The sequence below is a fragment of the Nerophis ophidion genome, unplaced genomic scaffold, assembly GCF_033978795.1.
Source record: "Nerophis ophidion isolate RoL-2023_Sa unplaced genomic scaffold, RoL_Noph_v1.0 HiC_scaffold_52, whole genome shotgun sequence".
In the NCBI taxonomy this organism is placed as follows: domain Eukaryota; kingdom Metazoa; phylum Chordata; class Actinopteri; order Syngnathiformes; family Syngnathidae; genus Nerophis; species Nerophis ophidion.
The window spans coordinates 246,083-266,161 of record NW_026906974.1 but is presented as its reverse complement, the minus strand read 5'-3'; the positions used below and the strand labels follow the sequence as shown (position 1 = coordinate 266,161).

The following is a 20,079-nucleotide window of genomic DNA, read 5'->3' as shown; positions in this document are numbered from 1 at the left end:
GTTCTGTGGCTTTGTGGCTTTAACGTTTATGTTAGATTGCCATAGAATTGGATGGGCCGTTGTGCTATGATAACAGCTGCTGACCACTCTTACATTGTGTCAGCTGTTCCGAGTCATAGGGGTAAGCGTGAGTATGCACCCCATGATGCGATTTGGGGTACAAATGTGCCTGCAGATCTTGAACTTTGGACACCAGGAGAAAAGGTGGCATTGTCATTGTTTCCACAGCTGGGCGTGGGGAAACTCATGCTTAGAATGGAGATGCTGAATCATCGGTTTTCAGGTTTTGTAAATTGGACAGTTACTATTACGGAGGCGAGCAGAGTGGAAATGAAGGCGTTACGGGCAGTGACTTTGCAAAATCGTATAGTATTAGACCATTTGGTAGCGAACGTCGGAGGAGTTTGTGCTATGCTGAATTCATGGTGCTGTACGTACATTCCAGACAATACTGGAGATGATTCCGTCATTTCGCAGGGTATTCAGAATTTGACTTCTCTGCGAGACGCAATAGGAGAAGATTTTGTGGTGGATCCGTCCTGAGTAGCAAACTGGCGTTCGTGGATAATGCAAATTGGGACGATTATGCTAGTGGTCTTAGCTCTATTGTTTGTCTTGTCAGTTTGTGTGATTCCGCTGATAAGATCACTAATCACGCGTATGATTTCGTCTACGTTCGTTCAGTACACAGCCTTGGGACAAGGTGAGGTAGATTTCAAGGATGAAAATGAAGATCCGTTCTTCGAGATGTTACTTGATTATAATGTTGATTAGGTTGAGTATTTGTGTGGCGTTTTGTAATTTTATTTTTAATCATGTTATTACTTTCTAAGGGTTATTTGGTGTGTGTTTTTTTCGCTAGTTAGTAATGTTGTTTTTGTAGTTTATTATAGGTAATAAAAGGGAGGATTGTGATAGCAAAATTACTTGTACTCGTTTTAATTGATGATGTTCTTTAAACGGGTCGCCAAAAGTTGTTTATTAGGCTTAGGAATGTGACGTTCTGCAGGAGACCTCTAATCTGATCAAGCTCTGTCTTCTGTGTCATCCTTCTGGACAAACCACACCCTCTCCCCTTCACAGGACCTTGGGCATTCTTTTACTGGGATACTGTATGTTAATGAGCATGGAGGGTGGGACTTCTGAGAATATAATATTGTCATGACATATTCTAAAAGAGTTAGAACAAGCTGGAATGAACGGATGTGTCGTTCTGGTTTGGTCTCGCTTTGCAAAGCTTGTTATTATTTGTTTGTTACTCTAATAAATCATTTTAAAGCTATTTGTCACTAAAGGATCGTCTTTAGGAAATTTCCACGACAGCAGAGGCAGCAGAAGTCCACAGGAGGGCGCACGTTCCCTCTTAATAAGTCTGGTCTCTCTCTCTCTCTCTCTCTCTCTCTCTCTCTCTCTCTTTTTCTCTCTCTTTCTCTCTCTTGCTCTCTCTCTCTCTAAATATATATTTATATATATATATATATATATATATATATATATATATATATATATATATATATATATATATATATATATATATAATTTATACGCTAAACATGTATTTAATATTTATACACTAAACAAGTTTTTAATATTCATATATTAAACAGTTGTTTAATTAATACTTATACACTAAACATGTAAAGGAGGAATTGGAAGTCTGGGACACTAAATAAGGCACACTTGGAAGTAATGAAGTTCTTTGTGTGTGCAATTGCGGAAGAAGTCCACAGGAGGGCGCACGTTCCCTCTTCATAAGTTTGGTTTTCTCCCTCCCTCTCTCTCTCTCTCTCTCTCTCTCTCTCTCTCTCTGTCTCTCTCTCTCTCTCGCTCTCTCCCTCTCTCTCTCTAGCGTGCTCCCCCCCCAGTCCTTGTCTAGTTTTATCAGCCAGCCCTATTGGCCATTTTCCTACTTTTTTAACATCAGTCATGTGTCTATCATTATATATATTGTATTGTTTTACAGCCCAGCCCTATGTATTTTTTTCAAATGACTATTTTTTTAATTGGTTTCGATTTGATGTCTTTTGCAATATTTGCAATATATATTGACATTGTTTGATCGCCCAGCCCTATCGGCTTTTTTCCATTTTTTTGTATTTTTTCTATCTATGTGTGATGCTATTAAATTGATATATCGGTGTCAGCCAGCGATCCTTGGTCCGCTTCCGATGGTGCGGAGGCTTGGAGGCGTGTGTGGACTAATGGAGGAGGTGTTTCCACCAGGCGTGTATGGAGGCCTATTTCATTCAGGGGAGGAGCCAGAAATGATGACGTGAGAAGCCCCGTGACCGCTTCAGGAAGCAGTACAGATTTGCCGGGAAATTCGACAAGTTATAAACCGCCCAAGCTCCATCGAAAATGTTGTCTTTTGAGTCTTGTGGTCAGTTGGGAATATGGAGAGAGAATAAAAACAGTTTTTTAAATGCCACTAGAATCAGGGGGGTCCTTTTTTTTTCTTTTTTTCTTCTTTGTCATGAAAAAGGGAGGTTTTTGTGGTTAGTCCACTAATTGTAAGTGTATATTGTGTTTTTTTGTTGATTTAAGAATTTTTTTTTTTATAAAAAATTCTTCTGCGGCCCGGTACCAATCTGCCTATCATGTGATTCTACCATCCATCCATCCATTTTCTACCGCTTATTCCCTTTCGGGGTCGCGGGGGGCGCTGGCGCCTATCTCAGCTACAATCGGGCGGAAGGCAGGGTACACCCTGGACAAGTCGCCACCTCATCACAGGGCCAACACAGATAGACAGACAACATTCACACTCACATTCACACACTAGGGACCATTTAGTGTTGCCAATCAACCTATCCCCAGGTGCATGTCTTTGGAGGTGGGAGGAAGCCGGAGTACCCGGAGGGAACCCACGCAGTCACGGGGAGAACATGCAAACTCCACACAGAAAGATCCCGAGCCTGGATTTGAACCCAGGACTGCAGGAACTTCATATTGTGAGGCAGACGCACTAACCCCTCTTCCACCGTGAAGCCCCATGTGATTCTACCATGTTGGCAAAATACAAACACACAATATATTGACATATATAACACATAAAACATGGAATTAGAAGTGAACAGTACCCATCCCTACCAGCAAGTGTTGTTGTACTGGAAACTAATTTACAAACACAACTTCATCACACACAATACTCCACTATGGAATTGTTCTTATATTAAAATGAGAAACAAATCCATCTTTGAACAGCAATGGTTTGAAAAAGGCATTTGGTCACTGATGCACTTATTGAATGATAAAAGTATTTTGTTATTTGTAGATTTCATTAAGTACAACCTACAAACAGACAAAATATTTTAAACAATTATAAAGGCATTTGTTCAAAATATTGTAATTCCAGTAAATATATATATATATATATATATATATTTTTTTTTTTTAATTCTTTACCATTTCTTCTTTATTGTATTTTCTCTGGAACAAAAAAATAAAACTCATAATTTGAAAGTTTCCATTCTTCCAAACGCCAAGGAGTTAATTTAAGGAAAAAATTTGAAATAATTTTTAAGATGTTGTTTTGCAATTGAAGACAACACTTGTTCGTTCTGTGATAGGGAAACAAATTAAACATTTTTTTTTCATGAATGTATGCAAAATAAAGCTCTGTGAGATGATGTACAATATTGGCTTTTGCCTGACATTCCAAACTTTGACTGATATTGTTTTGGGGATGTTAAAAAAGAAAGAAAGAAAAAAAAAGGTAAAGTATGTTTAAAACACAATAGTGGGGATTTTTTTTTTAACCCACAAATGTATGTTAGTAAAAACAAAACATCCTTCCACAAACAACTCAGCCATTTTCTCTCACTTTTTATTGCATAAACGTACAAGTACATACATATTAAGTTAAAGTATAAAAAAATCACAACACAATCATCATATTACAAAAGAGAGTAGTAAAGATGAATAATAAAATGGATTATAGAGACCCAACAAATGATTCATAAAGTCACACATTTTAAAATTGTATAAAAGACAACTGTTCAAATGATGTATAAAGTAAATAATAATATGCTTCCTGAAGTGGTCCAGAAGATGTTTCAGATGTGAACCAGTACATATGTATATCATATAAAGGTGATAATCTATGGGATTATTAACAATTACAAATACAAATAAGTAATACTTTTATATTTCCAACTATCTAATCTATAAATGTTAGACTCATATTAACAAGATTGTGTTAGACAAACAACAATGTCACACATGTTATATGTGCTGATGTTGTTAGAAAGTCAAAATGAAAGTCTGGACAGTTTATTTCAAATCCTGCAGTTTCATTTGCTGCTGCTGTTCTCACCAGCACACTTGTGTTTCTTACACTGGTACTTAGAAGACAATCTTTCACCACACACACCACAACTCAACACTTTTTCTCCAGAGTGTCTTCTCATGTGTCTTACAAGGGTTGATCGGTCACAAAAGCTTCTGTTGCAGATTGAACAGGAAAAAGGTTTTTCACCAGTGTGTGTTCTCATGTGTACTTTCAAATGTTGACTTTGTGTAAAACCTTTACCACAGGTTGAACAAGAAAAAGCTTTTTCGCCAGTGTGTGTTCTCATGTGTACTTTCAAATGTTGACTTTGTGTAAAACCTTTACCACAGGTTGAACAAGAAAAAGCTTTTTCACCAGTGTGTGTTCTCATGTGTCTTTTCAAATGTTGACTTCTTGCAAAACCTTTACCACAGATTGAACAGGGAAAAGTTTTTTCACCAGTGTGTGTTCTCATGTGTCTTACAAGGGTTGATCGTTCACCAAAGCTTCTGTTGCAGATTGAACAGGAATGTGATTTTTCACCAGTGTGTGTTCTAGTGTGTACTTTCATATTTTGACTTTGTGTAAAACCTTTACCACAGGTTGAACAGGAAAAAGCTTTTTCACCAGTGTGTGTTCTCATGTGTACTTTCAAATGTTGACTTTGTGTAAAACTTTTACCACAGGTTGAACAAGAAAAAGCTTTTTCACCAGTGTGTGTTCTCATGTGTACTTTCAAATGTTGACTTCTTGCAAAACCTTTACCACAGATTGAACAGGGAAAAGTTTTTTCACCAGTGTGTATTCTCATGTGTTCTTTAAAACTCTGACTTCGTGTAAAACTTTTACCACAGGTTGAACAGGAAAAAGGTTTTTCACCAGTGTGTATTTTCATGTGTCTTTTCAAACTCTGACTTTTTGTAAAACCTTTACCACAGGTTGAACAGGAAAAAGGTTTTTCACCAGTGTGTATTTTCATGTGTCTTTTCAAACTCTGACTTTTTGTAAAACCTTTACCACAGGTTGAACAGGAAAAAGGTTTTTCACCAGTGTGTGCTCTCATGTGTACTTTCAAACTCTGACTTTGTGTAAAACCTTTACCGCAGGTTGAACAGGAAAAAGTTTTTTCACCAGTGTGTGTTCTCATGTGTTCTTTAAAACTCTGACTTCGTGTAAAACTTTTACCACATGTTGAACGGGAAAAAGGGTTTTCACCAGTGTGTGTTTTCTTGTGTCTTTTCAAATGTTGACTTTCTCTAAAACCTTTCCCGCAGATTGAACAGGAAAAAGGTTTTTCACCGGTGTGTGTTCTCATGTGTACCTTCAAATTCTGACGTTGTGTAAAACCTTTACTACAGATTGAACAAGAAAAACGTTTTTCTCCAGTGTGTGTTTTCATGTGTACTTTCAGACTACAATGGTATTTAAAGGTTTTGTGAGAGTGAGAAGATGTGAAGTGAGTGTTGTCAGTGTGACATGTCTTATCATCTTTAGAGTCTTCATCATCAGTGTCAGGAGAGTGTGACGTTGTGTCCTCACTATCTGATAGTGGAGCTAAGAGCTTGTCTGCTTGTGATCCTCCACAGTGGTCTCCATCAGCTTCTGTTGTCATGTGTTGTGTTGAGCTGCTGCTTGGAGGCTCCCCCCCTCCCCTCTCCTCACTTTCACCTTTCACCTCATCATCTTCACTCTTCACAGGGACACCAGTCACTGGGAACTCCTCCAACCATTTAGGCTGACTGATGCCCTCTTCCTCCTCTTCCTCTTTAATCTGCGGCGTATCTTGGTCCTCCTCTTCCTCTTTAATGTGCGGCGGCTCTTGGTCCTCCTCTTCCTCTTTAATGTGCGGCGTATCTTGGTCTTCCTCTTCCTCTTTAATGTGAGGGTTCAGTGGGTCCTCCTCTTCCTGTTTAATGTGAGGGGTCAGTGGGTCCTCCTCTTTATTTTTGATGTGTAAGTTCAGTGGGTCCTCCGCTTGCCCTTTAATGTGAAGGGTCAGTTTAACATTATGGGTCTGTGGCGTCTCAACTTCCTCTTTAATGTGGGGGGGCTGTGGTTCCTCTTCCTGCTCACGAAAAAGATGTTCTTCGACATCTACGGGACGGGAGAAAACAAACTTTCTTGAGAAAAGTCCAGCTTTGCTCAGTCACATGAGACATTGTCCTGCACCAACATATGATCTCACAATCTCATCAATTTCCCCTCACAGCAGTCAGGGTACTTCCAGCTGACACATGAAGAAGACCTTCAGGGGAATGCCTTCCCAGGCTAACATCCAATCCACCTTATTCATATAAAAACATCCTCAAATTAATTCCTGCAATCCATACTAGTGTGCTGTTCTCTCTCTGAATAAGTCATACACACACAGGAAATAATGTACCACATGCCAGCCTCCACGCAGTAGTACTAGTGATGAGCTCCCCCTGCTGGTGGACAATAATTACTGTCATTTTCACATTCCTCTTTAGAGACATGTCACACTAAAAATAGCATGAGCATAGTCAACATCCATCCATCCATTTTCTACTGTACTGTTCAAAGTCAAACATGTTGTCCAAAAAAGATGACATCTGTTTTACTTTCATTTAGATAGTGTCACCACAGTTAAACTGGGAAGAAGTAATCAGATTACTGACTACTCCTTCAAAAGATAACTTGTTTACCTTATTAATAATAGTAATATTGAATTAATTTAAAGTGTTTCTAGACACTCAAATTGCGTTACAGTGAGAACTGAGAAGACATCATTCATGCAGTCCACCCACTCAATGTGGTAAGCTACATTTAATTATTATAATAATATTAAGTAGATGAAGAAATTCCTGAAAGAATTGTGTTTGAATGCTCCAATGCTGAAGCTGAACTGAAAGGTTGACAGAATGTAGTATGAATGTAAGAATAGTTTGAATGTTGAAGAGTTTGAATCTCGGGAAAACTGGGATTTTTTTAAGTTCTCAAACCAACATGCTTTTTTTGTCCTGACTGTATCATGTTGTATGCATCCATGTGTGATGTATCATGTTGTATGCATGCATGTGTGATGTATCATGTTGTATGCATGTGTGATGTATCATGTTGTATGCATCCATGTGTGATGTATCATGTTGTATGCATGCATGTGTGATGTATCATGTTGTATGCATGTGTGATGTATCATGTTGTATGCATGCATGTGTGATGTATCATGTTGTATGCATGCATGTGTGATGTATCATGTTGTATGCATGCATGTGTGATGTATAATGTTGTATGCATGCATGTGTGATGTATCATGTTGTATGCATGCATGTGTGATGTATCATGTTGTATGCATCCATGTGTGATGTATCATGTTGTATGCATGCATGTGTGATGTATCATGTTGTATGCATGTGTGATGTATCATGTTGTATGCATGCATGTGTGATGTATCATGTTGTATGCATGCATGTGTGATGTGTCATGTTGTATGCATGCAAGTGTGATGTATCATGTTGTATGTGTGATGTATCATGTTGTATGCATGCATGTGTGATGTATCATGTTGTATGCATGCATGTGTGATGTATCATGTTGTATGCATGCATGTGTGATGTATCATGTTGTATGTGTGATGTATCATGTTGTATGCATGCATGTGTGATGTATCATGTTGTATGTGTGATGTATCATGTTGTATGCATGCATGTGTGATGTATCATGTTGTGTGCATGCATGTGTGATGTGTCATGTTGTATGCATGCAAGTGTGATGTATCATGTTGTATGTGTGATGTATCATGTTGTATGCGTGCATGTGTGATGTATCATGTTGTATGCATGTGTGATGTATCATGTTGTATGCATGCATGTGTGATGTATCATGTTGTATGCATGCATGTGTGATGTGTCATGTTGTATGCATGCAAGTGTGATGTATCATGTTGTATGTGTGATGTATCATGTTGTATGCATGCATGTGTGATGTATCATGTTGTATGCATGCATGTGTGATGTATCATGTTGTATGCATGCATGTGTGATGTATCATGTTGTATGTGTGATGTATCATGTTGTATGCATGCATGTGTGATGTATCATGTTGTATGTGTGATGTATCATGTTGTATGCATGCATGTGTGATGTATCATGTTGTGTGCATGCATGTGTGATGTGTCATGTTGTATGCATGCAAGTGTGATGTATCATGTTGTATGTGTGATGTATCATGTTGTATGCATGCATGTGTGATGTATCATGTTGTATGCATGCATGTGTGATGTATCATGTTGTATGCATGCATGTGTGATGTATCATGTTGTATGCATGCAAGTGTGATGTATCATGTTGTATGTGTGATGTATCATGTTGTATGCATGCATGTGTGATGTATCATGTTGTATGCATGCATGTGTGATGTATCATGTTGTATGCATCCATGTGTGATGTATCATGTTGTATGCATGCATGTGTGATGTATCATGTTGTATGCATGTGTGATGTATCATGTTGTATGCATGCATGCGGGATGTATCATGATGTATGCATCCATGTGTGATGTATCATGTTGTATGCATGCATGTGTGATGTATCATGTTGTATGCATGCAAGTGTGATGTATCATGTTGTATGCATGCATGTGTGATGTATCATGTTGTATGCATGCATGTGTGATGTATCATGTTGTATACATGCATGTGTGATGTATCATGTTGTATGTGTGATGTATCATGTTGTATGCATGCATGTGTGATGTATCATGTTGTATGCAGGCATGTGTGATGTATCATGTTGTATGCATGCATGTGTGATGTATCATGTTGTATACATGCATGTGTGATGTATCATGTTGTATGCATGCATGTGTGATGTATCATGTTGTATGCATCCATGTGTGATGTATCATGTTGTATGCATGCATGTGTGATGTATCATGTTGTATGCATGCAAGTGTGATGTATCATGTTGTATGCATGCATGTGTGATGTATCATGTTGTATGCATGCATGTGTGATGTATCATGTTGTGTGCATGCAAGTGTGATGTATCATGTTGTATGTGTGATGTATCATGTTGTATGCATGCATGTGTGATGTATCATGTTGTATGCATGCATGTGTGATGTATCATGTTGTATACATGCATGTGTGATGTATCATGTTGTATGCATGCATGTGTGATGTATCATGTTGTATGCATGCAAGTGTGATGTATCATGTTGTATGCATGCATGTGTGATGTATCATGTTGTATGCAGGCATGTGTGATGTATCATGTTGTATGCATGCATGTGTGAAGTATCATGTTGTATGCAGGCATGTGTGATGTATCATGTTGTATGCATGCATGTGTGATGTATCATGTTGTATACATGCATGTGTGATGTATCATGTTGTATGCATGCATGTGTGATGTATCATGTTGTATGCATCCATGTGTGATGTATCATGTTGTATGCATGCATGTGTGATGTATCATGTTGTATGCATGCAAGTGTGATGTATCATGTTGTATGCATGCATGTGTGATGTATCATGTTGTATGCATGCATGTGTGATGTATCATGTTGTGTGCATGCAAGTGTGATGTATCATGTTGTATGTGTGATGTATCATGTTGTATGCATGCATGTGTGATGTATCATGTTGTATGCATGCATGTGTGATGTATCATGTTGTATGCATGCATGTGTGATGTATCATGTTGTATACATGCATGTGTGATGTATCATGTTGTATGCATGCATGTGTGATGTATCATGTTGTATGCATGCATGTGTGATGTATCATGTTGTATGCATGCATGTGTGATGTATCATGTTGTATGCATGCAAGTGTGATGTATCATGTTGTATGTGTGATGTATCATGTTGTATGCATGCATGTGTGATGTATCATGTTGTATGCATGCATGTGTGATGTATCATGTTGTATGCATGCAAGTGTGATGTATCATGTTGTATGCATGCATGTGTGATGTATCATGTTGTATGCATGCATGTGTGATGTATCATGTTGTATGCATGCAAGTGTGATGTATCATGTTGTATGTGTGATGTATCATGTTGTATGCATGCATGTGTGATGTATCATGTTGTATGCATGCATGTGTGATGTATCATGTTGTGTGCATGCAAGTGTGATGTATCATGTTGTATGTGTGATGTATCATGTTGTATGCATGCATGTGTGATGTATCATGTTGTATGCATGCATGTGTGATGTATCATGTTGTATACATGCATGTGTGATGTATCATGTTGTATGCATGCATGTGTGATGTATCATGTTGTATGCATGCATGTGTGATGTATCATGTTGTATGCATGCATGTGTGATGTATCATGTTGTATGCATGCAAGTGTGATGTATCATGTTGTATGTGTGATGTATCATGTTGTATGCATGCATGTGTGATGTATCATGTTGTATGCATGCATGTGTGATGTATCATGTTGTATGCATGCAAGTGTGATGTATCATGTTGTATGCATGCATGTGTGATGTATCATGTTGTATGCATGCAAGTGTGATGTATCATGTTGTATGTGTGATGTATCATGTTGTATGCATGCATGTGTGATGTATCATGCTGTATGCAGGCATGTGTGATGTATCATGTTGTATGCATGCATGTGTGATGTATCATGTTGTATGCATGCATGTGTGATGTATCATGTTGTAAGCATGCATGTGTGATGTATCATGTTGTATGCATCCATGTGTGATGTATCATGTTGTATGCATGCATGTGTGATGTATCATGTTGTATGCATGCAAGTGTGATGTATCATGTTGTATGCATGCATGTGTGATGTATCATGTTGTATGCATGCATGTGTGATGTATCATGTTGTGTGCATGCAAGTGTGATGTATCATGTTGTATGTGTGATGTATCATGTTGTATGCATGCATGTGTGATGTATCATGTTGTATGCATGCATGTGTGATGTATCATGTTGTATGCATGCATGTGTGATGTATCATGTTGTATACATGCATGTGTGATGTATCATGTTGTATGCATGCATGTGTGATGTATCATGTTGTATGCATGCATGTGTGATGTATCATGTTGTATGCATGCAAGTGTGATGTATCATGTTGTATGTGTGATGTATCATGTTGTATGCATGCATGTGTGATGTATCATGCTGTATGCAGGCATGTGTGATGTATCATGTTGTATGCATGCATGTGTGATGTATCATGTTGTATACATGCATGTGTGATGTATCATGTTGTATGCATGCATGTGTGATGTATCATGTTGTATGCATGCATGTGTGATGTATCATGTTGTATACATGCATGTGTGATGTATCATGTTGTATGCATGCATGTGTGATGTATCATGTTGTATGCATGCATGTGTGATGTATCATGTTGTATGCATGCAAGTGTGATGTATCATGTTGTATGCATGCAAGTGTGATGTATCATGTTGTATGTGTGATGTATCATGTTGTATGCATGCATGTGTGATGTATCATGTTGTATGCATCCATGTGTGATGTATCATGTTGTATGCATGCATGTGTGATGTATCATGTTGTATGCATGTGTGATGTATCATGTTGTATGCATGCATGTGGGATGTATCATGATGTATGCATCCATGTGTGATGTATCATGTTGTATGCATGCATGTGTGATGTATCATGTTGTATGCATGCAAGTGTGATGTATCATGTTGTATGCATGCATGTGTGATGTATCATGTTGTATGCATGCAAGTGTGATGTATCATGTTGTATGTGTGATGTATCATGTTGTATGCATGCATGTGTGATGTATCATGTTGTATGCAGGCATGTGTGATGTATCATGTTGTATGCATGCATGTGTGATGTATCATGTTGTATACATGCATGTGTGATGTATCATGTTGTATGCATGCATGTGTGATGTATCATGTTGTATGCATCCATGTGTGATGTATCATGTTGTATGCATGCATGTGTGATGTATCATGTTGTATGCATGCAAGTGTGATGTATCATGTTGTATGCATGCATGTGTGATGTATCATGTTGTATGCATGCATGTGTGATGTATCATGTTGTATGCATGCAAGTGTGATGTATCATGTTGTATGTGTGATGTATCATGTTGTATGCATGCATGTGTGATGTATCATGTTGTATGCATGCATGTGTGATGTATCATGTTGTATGCATGCATGTGTGATGTATCATGTTGTATACATGCATGTGTGATGTATCATGTTGTATGCATGCATGTGTGATGTATCATGTTGTATGCATCCATGTGTGATGTATCATGTTGTATGCATGCATGTGTGATGTATCATGTTGTATGCATGCAAGTGTGATGTATCATGTTGTATGCATGCATGTGTGATGTATCATGTTGTATGCATGCATGTGTGATGTATCATGTTGTATGCATGCAAGTGTGATGTATCATGTTGTATGTGTGATGTATCATGTTGTATGCATGCATGTGTGATGTATCATGTTGTATGCATGCATGTGTGATGTATCATGCTGTATGTGTGATGTATCATGTTGTATGCATGCATGTGTGATGTATCATGTTGTATGCATGCAAGTGTGATGTATCATGTTGTATGCATGCATGTGTGATGTATCATGTTGTATGCATGCATGTGTGATGTATCATGTTGTGTGCATGCAAGTGTGATGTATCATGTTGTATGTGTGATGTATCATGTTGTATGCATGCATGTGTGATGTATCATGTTTTATGCATGCATGTGTGATGTATCATGTTGTATGCATGCATGTGTGATGTATCATGTTGTATACATGCATGTGTGATGTATCATGTTGTATGCATGCATGTGTGATGTATCATGTTGTATGCATGCATGTGTGATGTATCATGTTGTATGCATGCATGTGTGATGTATCATGTTGTATGCATGCAAGTGTGATGTATCATGTTGTATGCATGCAAGTGTGATGTATCATGTTGTATGTGTGATGTATCATGTTGTATGCATGCATGTGTGATGTATCATGTTGTATGCATCCATGTGTGATGTATCATGTTGTATGCATGCATGTGTGATGTATCATGTTGTATGCATGTGTGATGTATCATGTTGTATGCATGCATGTGGGATGTATCATGATGTATGCATCCATGTGTGATGTATCATGTTGTATGCATGCATGTGTGATGTATCATGTTGTATGCATGCAAGTGTGATGTATCATGTTGTAGGCATGCATGTGTGATGTATCATGTTGTATGCATGCAAGTGTGATGTATCATGTTGTATGTGTGATGTATCATGTTGTATGCATGCATGTGTGATGTATCATGTTGTATGCATGCATGTGTGATGTATCATGTTGTATGCATGCATGTGTGATGTATCATGTTGTATACATGCATGTGTGATGTATCATGTTGTATGCATGCATGTGTGATGTATCATGTTGTATGCATCCATGTGTGATGTATCATGTTGTATGCATGCATGTGTGATGTATCATGTTGTATGCATGCAAGTGTGATGTATCATGTTGTATGCATGCATGTGTGATGTATCATGTTGTATGCATGCATGTGTGATGTATCATGTTGTATGCATGCAAGTGTGATGTATCATGTTGTATGTGTGATGTATCATGTTGTATGCATGCATGTGTGATGTATCATGTTGTATGCATGCATGTGTGATGTATCATGTTGTATACATGCATGTGTGATGTATCATGTTGTATGCATGCATGTGTGATGTATCATGTTGTATGCATCCATGTGTGATGTATCATGTTGTATGCATGCATGTGTGATGTATCATGTTGTATGCATGCAAGTGTGATGTATCATGTTGTATGCATGCATGTGTGATGTATCATGTTGTATGCATGCATGTGTGATGTATCATGTTGTATGCATGCAAGTGTGATGTATCATGTTGTATGTGTGATGTATCATGTTGTATGCATGCATGTGTGATGTATCATGTTGTATGCATGCAAGTGTGATGTATCATGTTGTATGCATGCATGTGTGATGTATCATGTTGTATACATGCATGTGTGATGTATCATGTTGTATGCATGCATGTGTGATGTATCATGTTGTATGCATCCATGTGTGATGTATCATGTTGTATGCATGCATGTGTGATGTATCATGTTGTATGCATGCAAGTGTGATGTATCATGTTGTATGCATGCATGTGTGATGTATCATGTTGTATGCATGCATGTGTGATGTATCATGTTGTGTGCATGCAAGTGTGATGTATCATGTTGTATGTGTGATGTATCATGTTGTATGCATGCATGTGTGATGTATCATGTTGTATGCATGCATGTGTGATGTATCATGTTGTATACATGCATGTGTGATGTATCATGTTGTATGCATGCATGTGTGATGTATCATGTTGTATGCATGCAAGTGTGATGTATCATGTTGTATGCATGCATGTGTGATGTATCATGTTGTATGCAGGCATGTGTGATGTATCATGTTGTATGCATGCATGTGTGAAGTATCATGTTGTATGCAGGCATGTGTGATGTATCATGTTGTATGCATGCATGTGTGATGTATCATGTTGTATACATGCATGTGTGATGTATCATGTTGTATGCATGCATGTGTGATGTATCATGTTGTATGCATCCATGTGTGATGTATCATGTTGTATGCATGCATGTGTGATGTATCATGTTGTATGCATGCAAGTGTGATGTATCATGTTGTATGCATGCATGTGTGATGTATCATGTTGTATGCATGCATGTGTGATGTATCATGTTGTGTGCATGCAAGTGTGATGTATCATGTTGTATGTGTGATGTATCATGTTGTATGCATGCATGTGTGATGTATCATGTTGTATGCATGCATGTGTGATGTATCATGTTGTATGCATGCATGTGTGATGTATCATGTTGTATACATGCATGTGTGATGTATCATGTTGTATGCATGCATGTGTGATGTATCATGTTGTATGCATCCATGTGTGATGTATCATGTTGTATGCATGCATGTGTGATGTATCATGTTGTATGCATGCAAGTGTGATGTATCATGTTGTATGCATGCATGTGTGATGTATCATGTTGTATGCATGCATGTGTGATGTATCATGTTGTGTGCATGCAAGTGTGATGTATCATGTTGTATGTGTGATGTATCATGTTGTATGCATGCATGTGTGATGTATCATGTTGTATGCATGCATGTGTGATGTATCATGTTGTATGCATGCATGTGTGATGTATCATGTTGTATACATGCATGTGTGATGTATCATGTTGTATGCATGCATGTGTGATGTATCATGTTGTATGCATGCATGTGTGATGTATCATGTTGTATGCATGCATGTGTGATGTATCATGTTGTATGCATGCAAGTGTGATGTATCATGTTGTATGTGTGATGTATCATGTTGTATGCATGCATGTGTGATGTATCATGTTGTATGCATGCATGTGTGATGTATCATGTTGTATGCATGCAAGTGTGATGTATCATGTTGTATGCATGCATGTGTGATGTATCATGTTGTATGCATGCATGTGTGATGTATCATGTTGTATGCATGCATGTGTGATGTATCATGTTGTATGCATGCAAGTGTGATGTATCATGTTGTATGCATGCATGTGTGATGTATCATGTTGTATGCATGCATGTGTGATGTATCATGTTGTATGCATGCAAGTGTGATGTATCATGTTGTATGTGTGATGTATCATGTTGTATGCATGCATGTGTGATGTATCATGTTGTATGCATGCATGTGTGATGTATCATGTTGTGTGCATGCAAGTGTGATGTATCATGTTGTATGTGTGATGTATCATGTTGTATGCATGCATGTGTGATGTATCATGTTGTATGCATGCATGTGTGATGTATCATGTTGTATGCATGCATGTGTGATGTATCATGTTGTATACATGCATGTGTGATGTATCATGTTGTATGCATGCATGTGTGATGTATCATGTTGTATGCATGCATGTGTGATGTATCATGTTGTATGCATGCATGTGTGATGTATCATGTTGTATGCATGCAAGTGTGATGTATCATGTTGTATGTGTGATGTATCATGTTGTATGCATGCATGTGTGATGTATCATGTTGTATGCATGCATGTGTGATGTATCATGTTGTATGCATGCAAGTGTGATGTATCATGTTGTATGCATGCATGTGTGATGTATCATGTTGTATGCATGCAAGTGTGATGTATCATGTTGTATGTGTGATGTATCATGTTGTATGCATGCATGTGTGATGTATCATGCTGTATGCAGGCATGTGTGATGTATCATGTTGTATGCATGCATGTGTGATGTATCATGTTGTATGCATGCATGTGTGATGTATCATGTTGTAAGCATGCATGTGTGATGTATCATGTTGTATGCATCCATGTGTGATGTATCATGTTGTATGCATGCATGTGTGATGTATCATGTTGTATGCATGCAAGTGTGATGTATCATGTTGTATGCATGCATGTGTGATGTATCATGTTGTATGCATGCATGTGTGATGTATCATGTTGTGTGCATGCAAGTGTGATGTATCATGTTGTATGTGTGATGTATCATGTTGTATGCATGCATGTGTGATGTATCATGTTGTATGCATGCATGTGTGATGTATCATGTTGTATGCATGCATGTGTGATGTATCATGTTGTATACATGCATGTGTGATGTATCATGTTGTATGCATGCATGTGTGATGTATCATGTTGTATGCATGCATGTGTGATGTATCATGTTGTATGCATGCAAGTGTGATGTATCATGTTGTATGTGTGATGTATCATGTTGTATGCATGCATGTGTGATGTATCATGCTGTATGCAGGCATGTGTGATGTATCATGTTGTATGCATGCATGTGTGATGTATCATGTTGTATACATGCATGTGTGATGTATCATGTTGTATGCATGCATGTGTGATGTATCATGTTGTATGCATGCATGTGTGATGTATCATGTTGTATACATGCATGTGTGATGTATCATGTTGTATGCATGCATGTGTGATGTATCATGTTGTATGTGTGATGTATCATGTTGTATGCATGCAAGTGTGATGTATCATGTTGTATGCATGCAAGTGTGATGTATCATGTTGTATGTGTGATGTATCATGTTGTATGCATGCATGTGTGATGTATCATGTTGTATGCATCCATGTGTGATGTATCATGTTGTATGCATGCATGTGTGATGTATCATGTTGTATGCATGTGTGATGTATCATGTTGTATGCATGCATGTGGGATGTATCATGATGTATGCATCCATGTGTGATGTATCATGTTGTATGCATGCATGTGTGATGTATCATGTTGTATGCATGCAAGTGTGATGTATCATGTTGTATGCATGCATGTGTGATGTATCATGTTGTATGCATGCAAGTGTGATGTATCATGTTGTATGTGTGATGTATCATGTTGTATGCATGCATGTGTGATGTATCATGTTGTATGCAGGCATGTGTGATGTATCATGTTGTATGCATGCATGTGTGATGTATCATGTTGTATACATGCATGTGTGATGTATCATGTTGTATGCATGCATGTGTGATGTATCATGTTGTATGCATCCATGTGTGATGTATCATGTTGTATGCATGCATGTGTGATGTATCATGTTGTATGCATGCAAGTGTGATGTATCATGTTGTATGCATGCATGTGTGATGTATCATGTTGTATGCATGCATGTGTGATGTATCATGTTGTATGCATGCAAGTGTGATGTATCATGTTGTATGTGTGATGTATCATGTTGTATGCATGCATGTGTGATGTATCATGTTGTATGCATGCATGTGTGATGTATCATGTTGTATGCATGCATGTGTGATGTATCATGCTGTATGTGTGATGTATCATGTTGTATGCATGCATGTGTGATGTATCATGTTGTATGCATGCAAGTGTGATGTATCATGTTGTATGCATGCATGTGTGATGTATCATGTTGTATGCATGCATGTGTGATGTATCATGTTGTGTGCATGCAAGTGTGATGTATCATGTTGTATGTGTGATGTATCATGTTGTATGCATGCATGTGTGATGTATCATGTTGTATGCATGCATGTGTGATGTATCATGTTGTATGCATGCATGTGTGATGTATCATGTTGTATGCATGCATGTGTGATGTATCATGTTGTATGCATGCATGTGTGATGTATCATGTTGTATGCAAGCATGTGTGATGTATCATGTTGTATGTGTGATGTATCATGTTGTATGCATGTATGTGTGATGTATCATGTTGTATGCATGCATGTGTGATGTATAATGTTGTATACATGCATGTGTGATGTATCATGTTGTATGCATGCTGTATGTGTGATGTATCATGTTGTATGCATGCATGTGTGATGTATCATGTTGTATACATGCATGTGTGATGTATCATGTTGTATGCATGCATGTGTGATGTATCATGTTGTATGCATGCATGTGTGATGTATCAAGTTGTATACATGCATGTGTGAAGTATCATGTTGTATGCGTGAAGTATCATGTTGTATGCATGTATGTGTGATGTATCATGTGGTATGCATGCATGTGTGATGTATCAAGTTGTATACATGCATGTGTGATGTATCATGTTGTATGTGTGATGTATCATGTTGTATGAATGCATGTGTGATGTATCATGTTGTATGCATGCATGTGTGATGTATCATGTTGTATGTGTGATGTATATGTTGTATTCATGCATGTGGGATGTATCATGTTGTATGCTTGCATGTGTGATGTATCATGTTGTATACTTGCATGTGTGATGTATCATGTTGTATGCATGCATGTGTGATGTATCATGTTGTATGTGTGATGTATCATGTTGTATGCATGCATGTGTGATGTATCATGTGGTATGCATGCATGTGTGATGTATCAAGTTGTATACATGCATGTGTGATGTATCATGTTGTATGTGTGATGTATCATGTTGTATACATGCATGTGTGATGTATCATGTTGTATGCATGCATGTGTGATGTATCATGTTGTATGTGTGATGTATATGTTGTATTCATGCATGTGGGATGTATCATGTTGTATGCTTGCATGTGTTATGTATCATGTTGTATGCTTGCATGTGTGATTTATCATGTTGTATACTTGCATGTGTGATGTATCATGTTGTATGCATGCATGTGTGATGTATCATGTTGTATGCTTGCATGTGTGATGTATCATGTTGCATGTGTGATGTATCATGTTGTATGCAGGCATGTGTGATGTATCATGTTGTATGCATGCATGTGTGATGTATCATGTTGTATGCATGCATGTGTGATGTATCATGTTGTATGCTTGCATGTGTGATGTATCATGTTGTATACATGCATGTGTGATGTATCATGTTGTATACATGCATGTGTGATGTATCATGTAGTATGCATGCATGTGTGACGTATCATGTTGTATGCATGCATGTGCGATGTATCATGTTGTATGCATGCATGTGCGATGTATCATGTTGTATGCATGCAATTGTGATGTATCATGTTGTATACATGCATGTGTGATGTATCATGTTGTATGCGTGCATGTGTGATGTATCATGTTGTATGCATGCATGTGTGATGTATCATGTTGTATACATGCATGTGTGATTATCATGTTGTATGCGTGCATGTGTGATGTATCATGTTGTATGCATGCATGTGTGATGTATCATGTTGTATGCATGCATGTGTGATGTATCATGTTGTATGCATGCAATTGTGATGTATCATGTTGTATACATGCATGTGTGATGTATCATGTTGTATGCGTGCATGTGTGACGTATCATGTTGTATGCATGCATGTG

General features: G+C 37.8%; 2 protein-coding genes across 4 annotated transcripts in view; both read right to left on the bottom strand.

Annotated features, from left to right (window-relative positions):
* The window catches only part of LOC133546948 (zinc finger protein 567-like), a 334,269-nt gene extending 331,070 nt beyond the window's left edge, over positions 1-3,199 (bottom strand). Inside the window, exon 1 of the mRNA XM_061892801.1 lies at positions 2,610-3,199. Within this exon, the coding sequence (XP_061748785.1) occupies positions 2,610-2,624 (15 nt within the window). The 5' untranslated portion in view covers positions 2,625-3,199. The remainder of the gene's footprint in view (positions 1-2,609) is intronic.
* A 611-nt stretch (positions 3,200-3,810) lies between these two features.
* Positions 3,811-20,079, bottom strand: part of LOC133546945 (oocyte zinc finger protein XlCOF6-like) — a 127,607-nt gene continuing 111,338 nt past the window's right edge. For all 3 annotated transcript variants that reach the window (XM_061892789.1, XM_061892788.1, XM_061892790.1), the window contains one exon: positions 3,811-6,364. In XM_061892789.1, the coding sequence (XP_061748773.1) occupies positions 4,293-6,364 (2,072 nt within the window). In that variant the 3' untranslated portion in view covers positions 3,811-4,292. The remainder of the gene's footprint in view (positions 6,365-20,079) is intronic.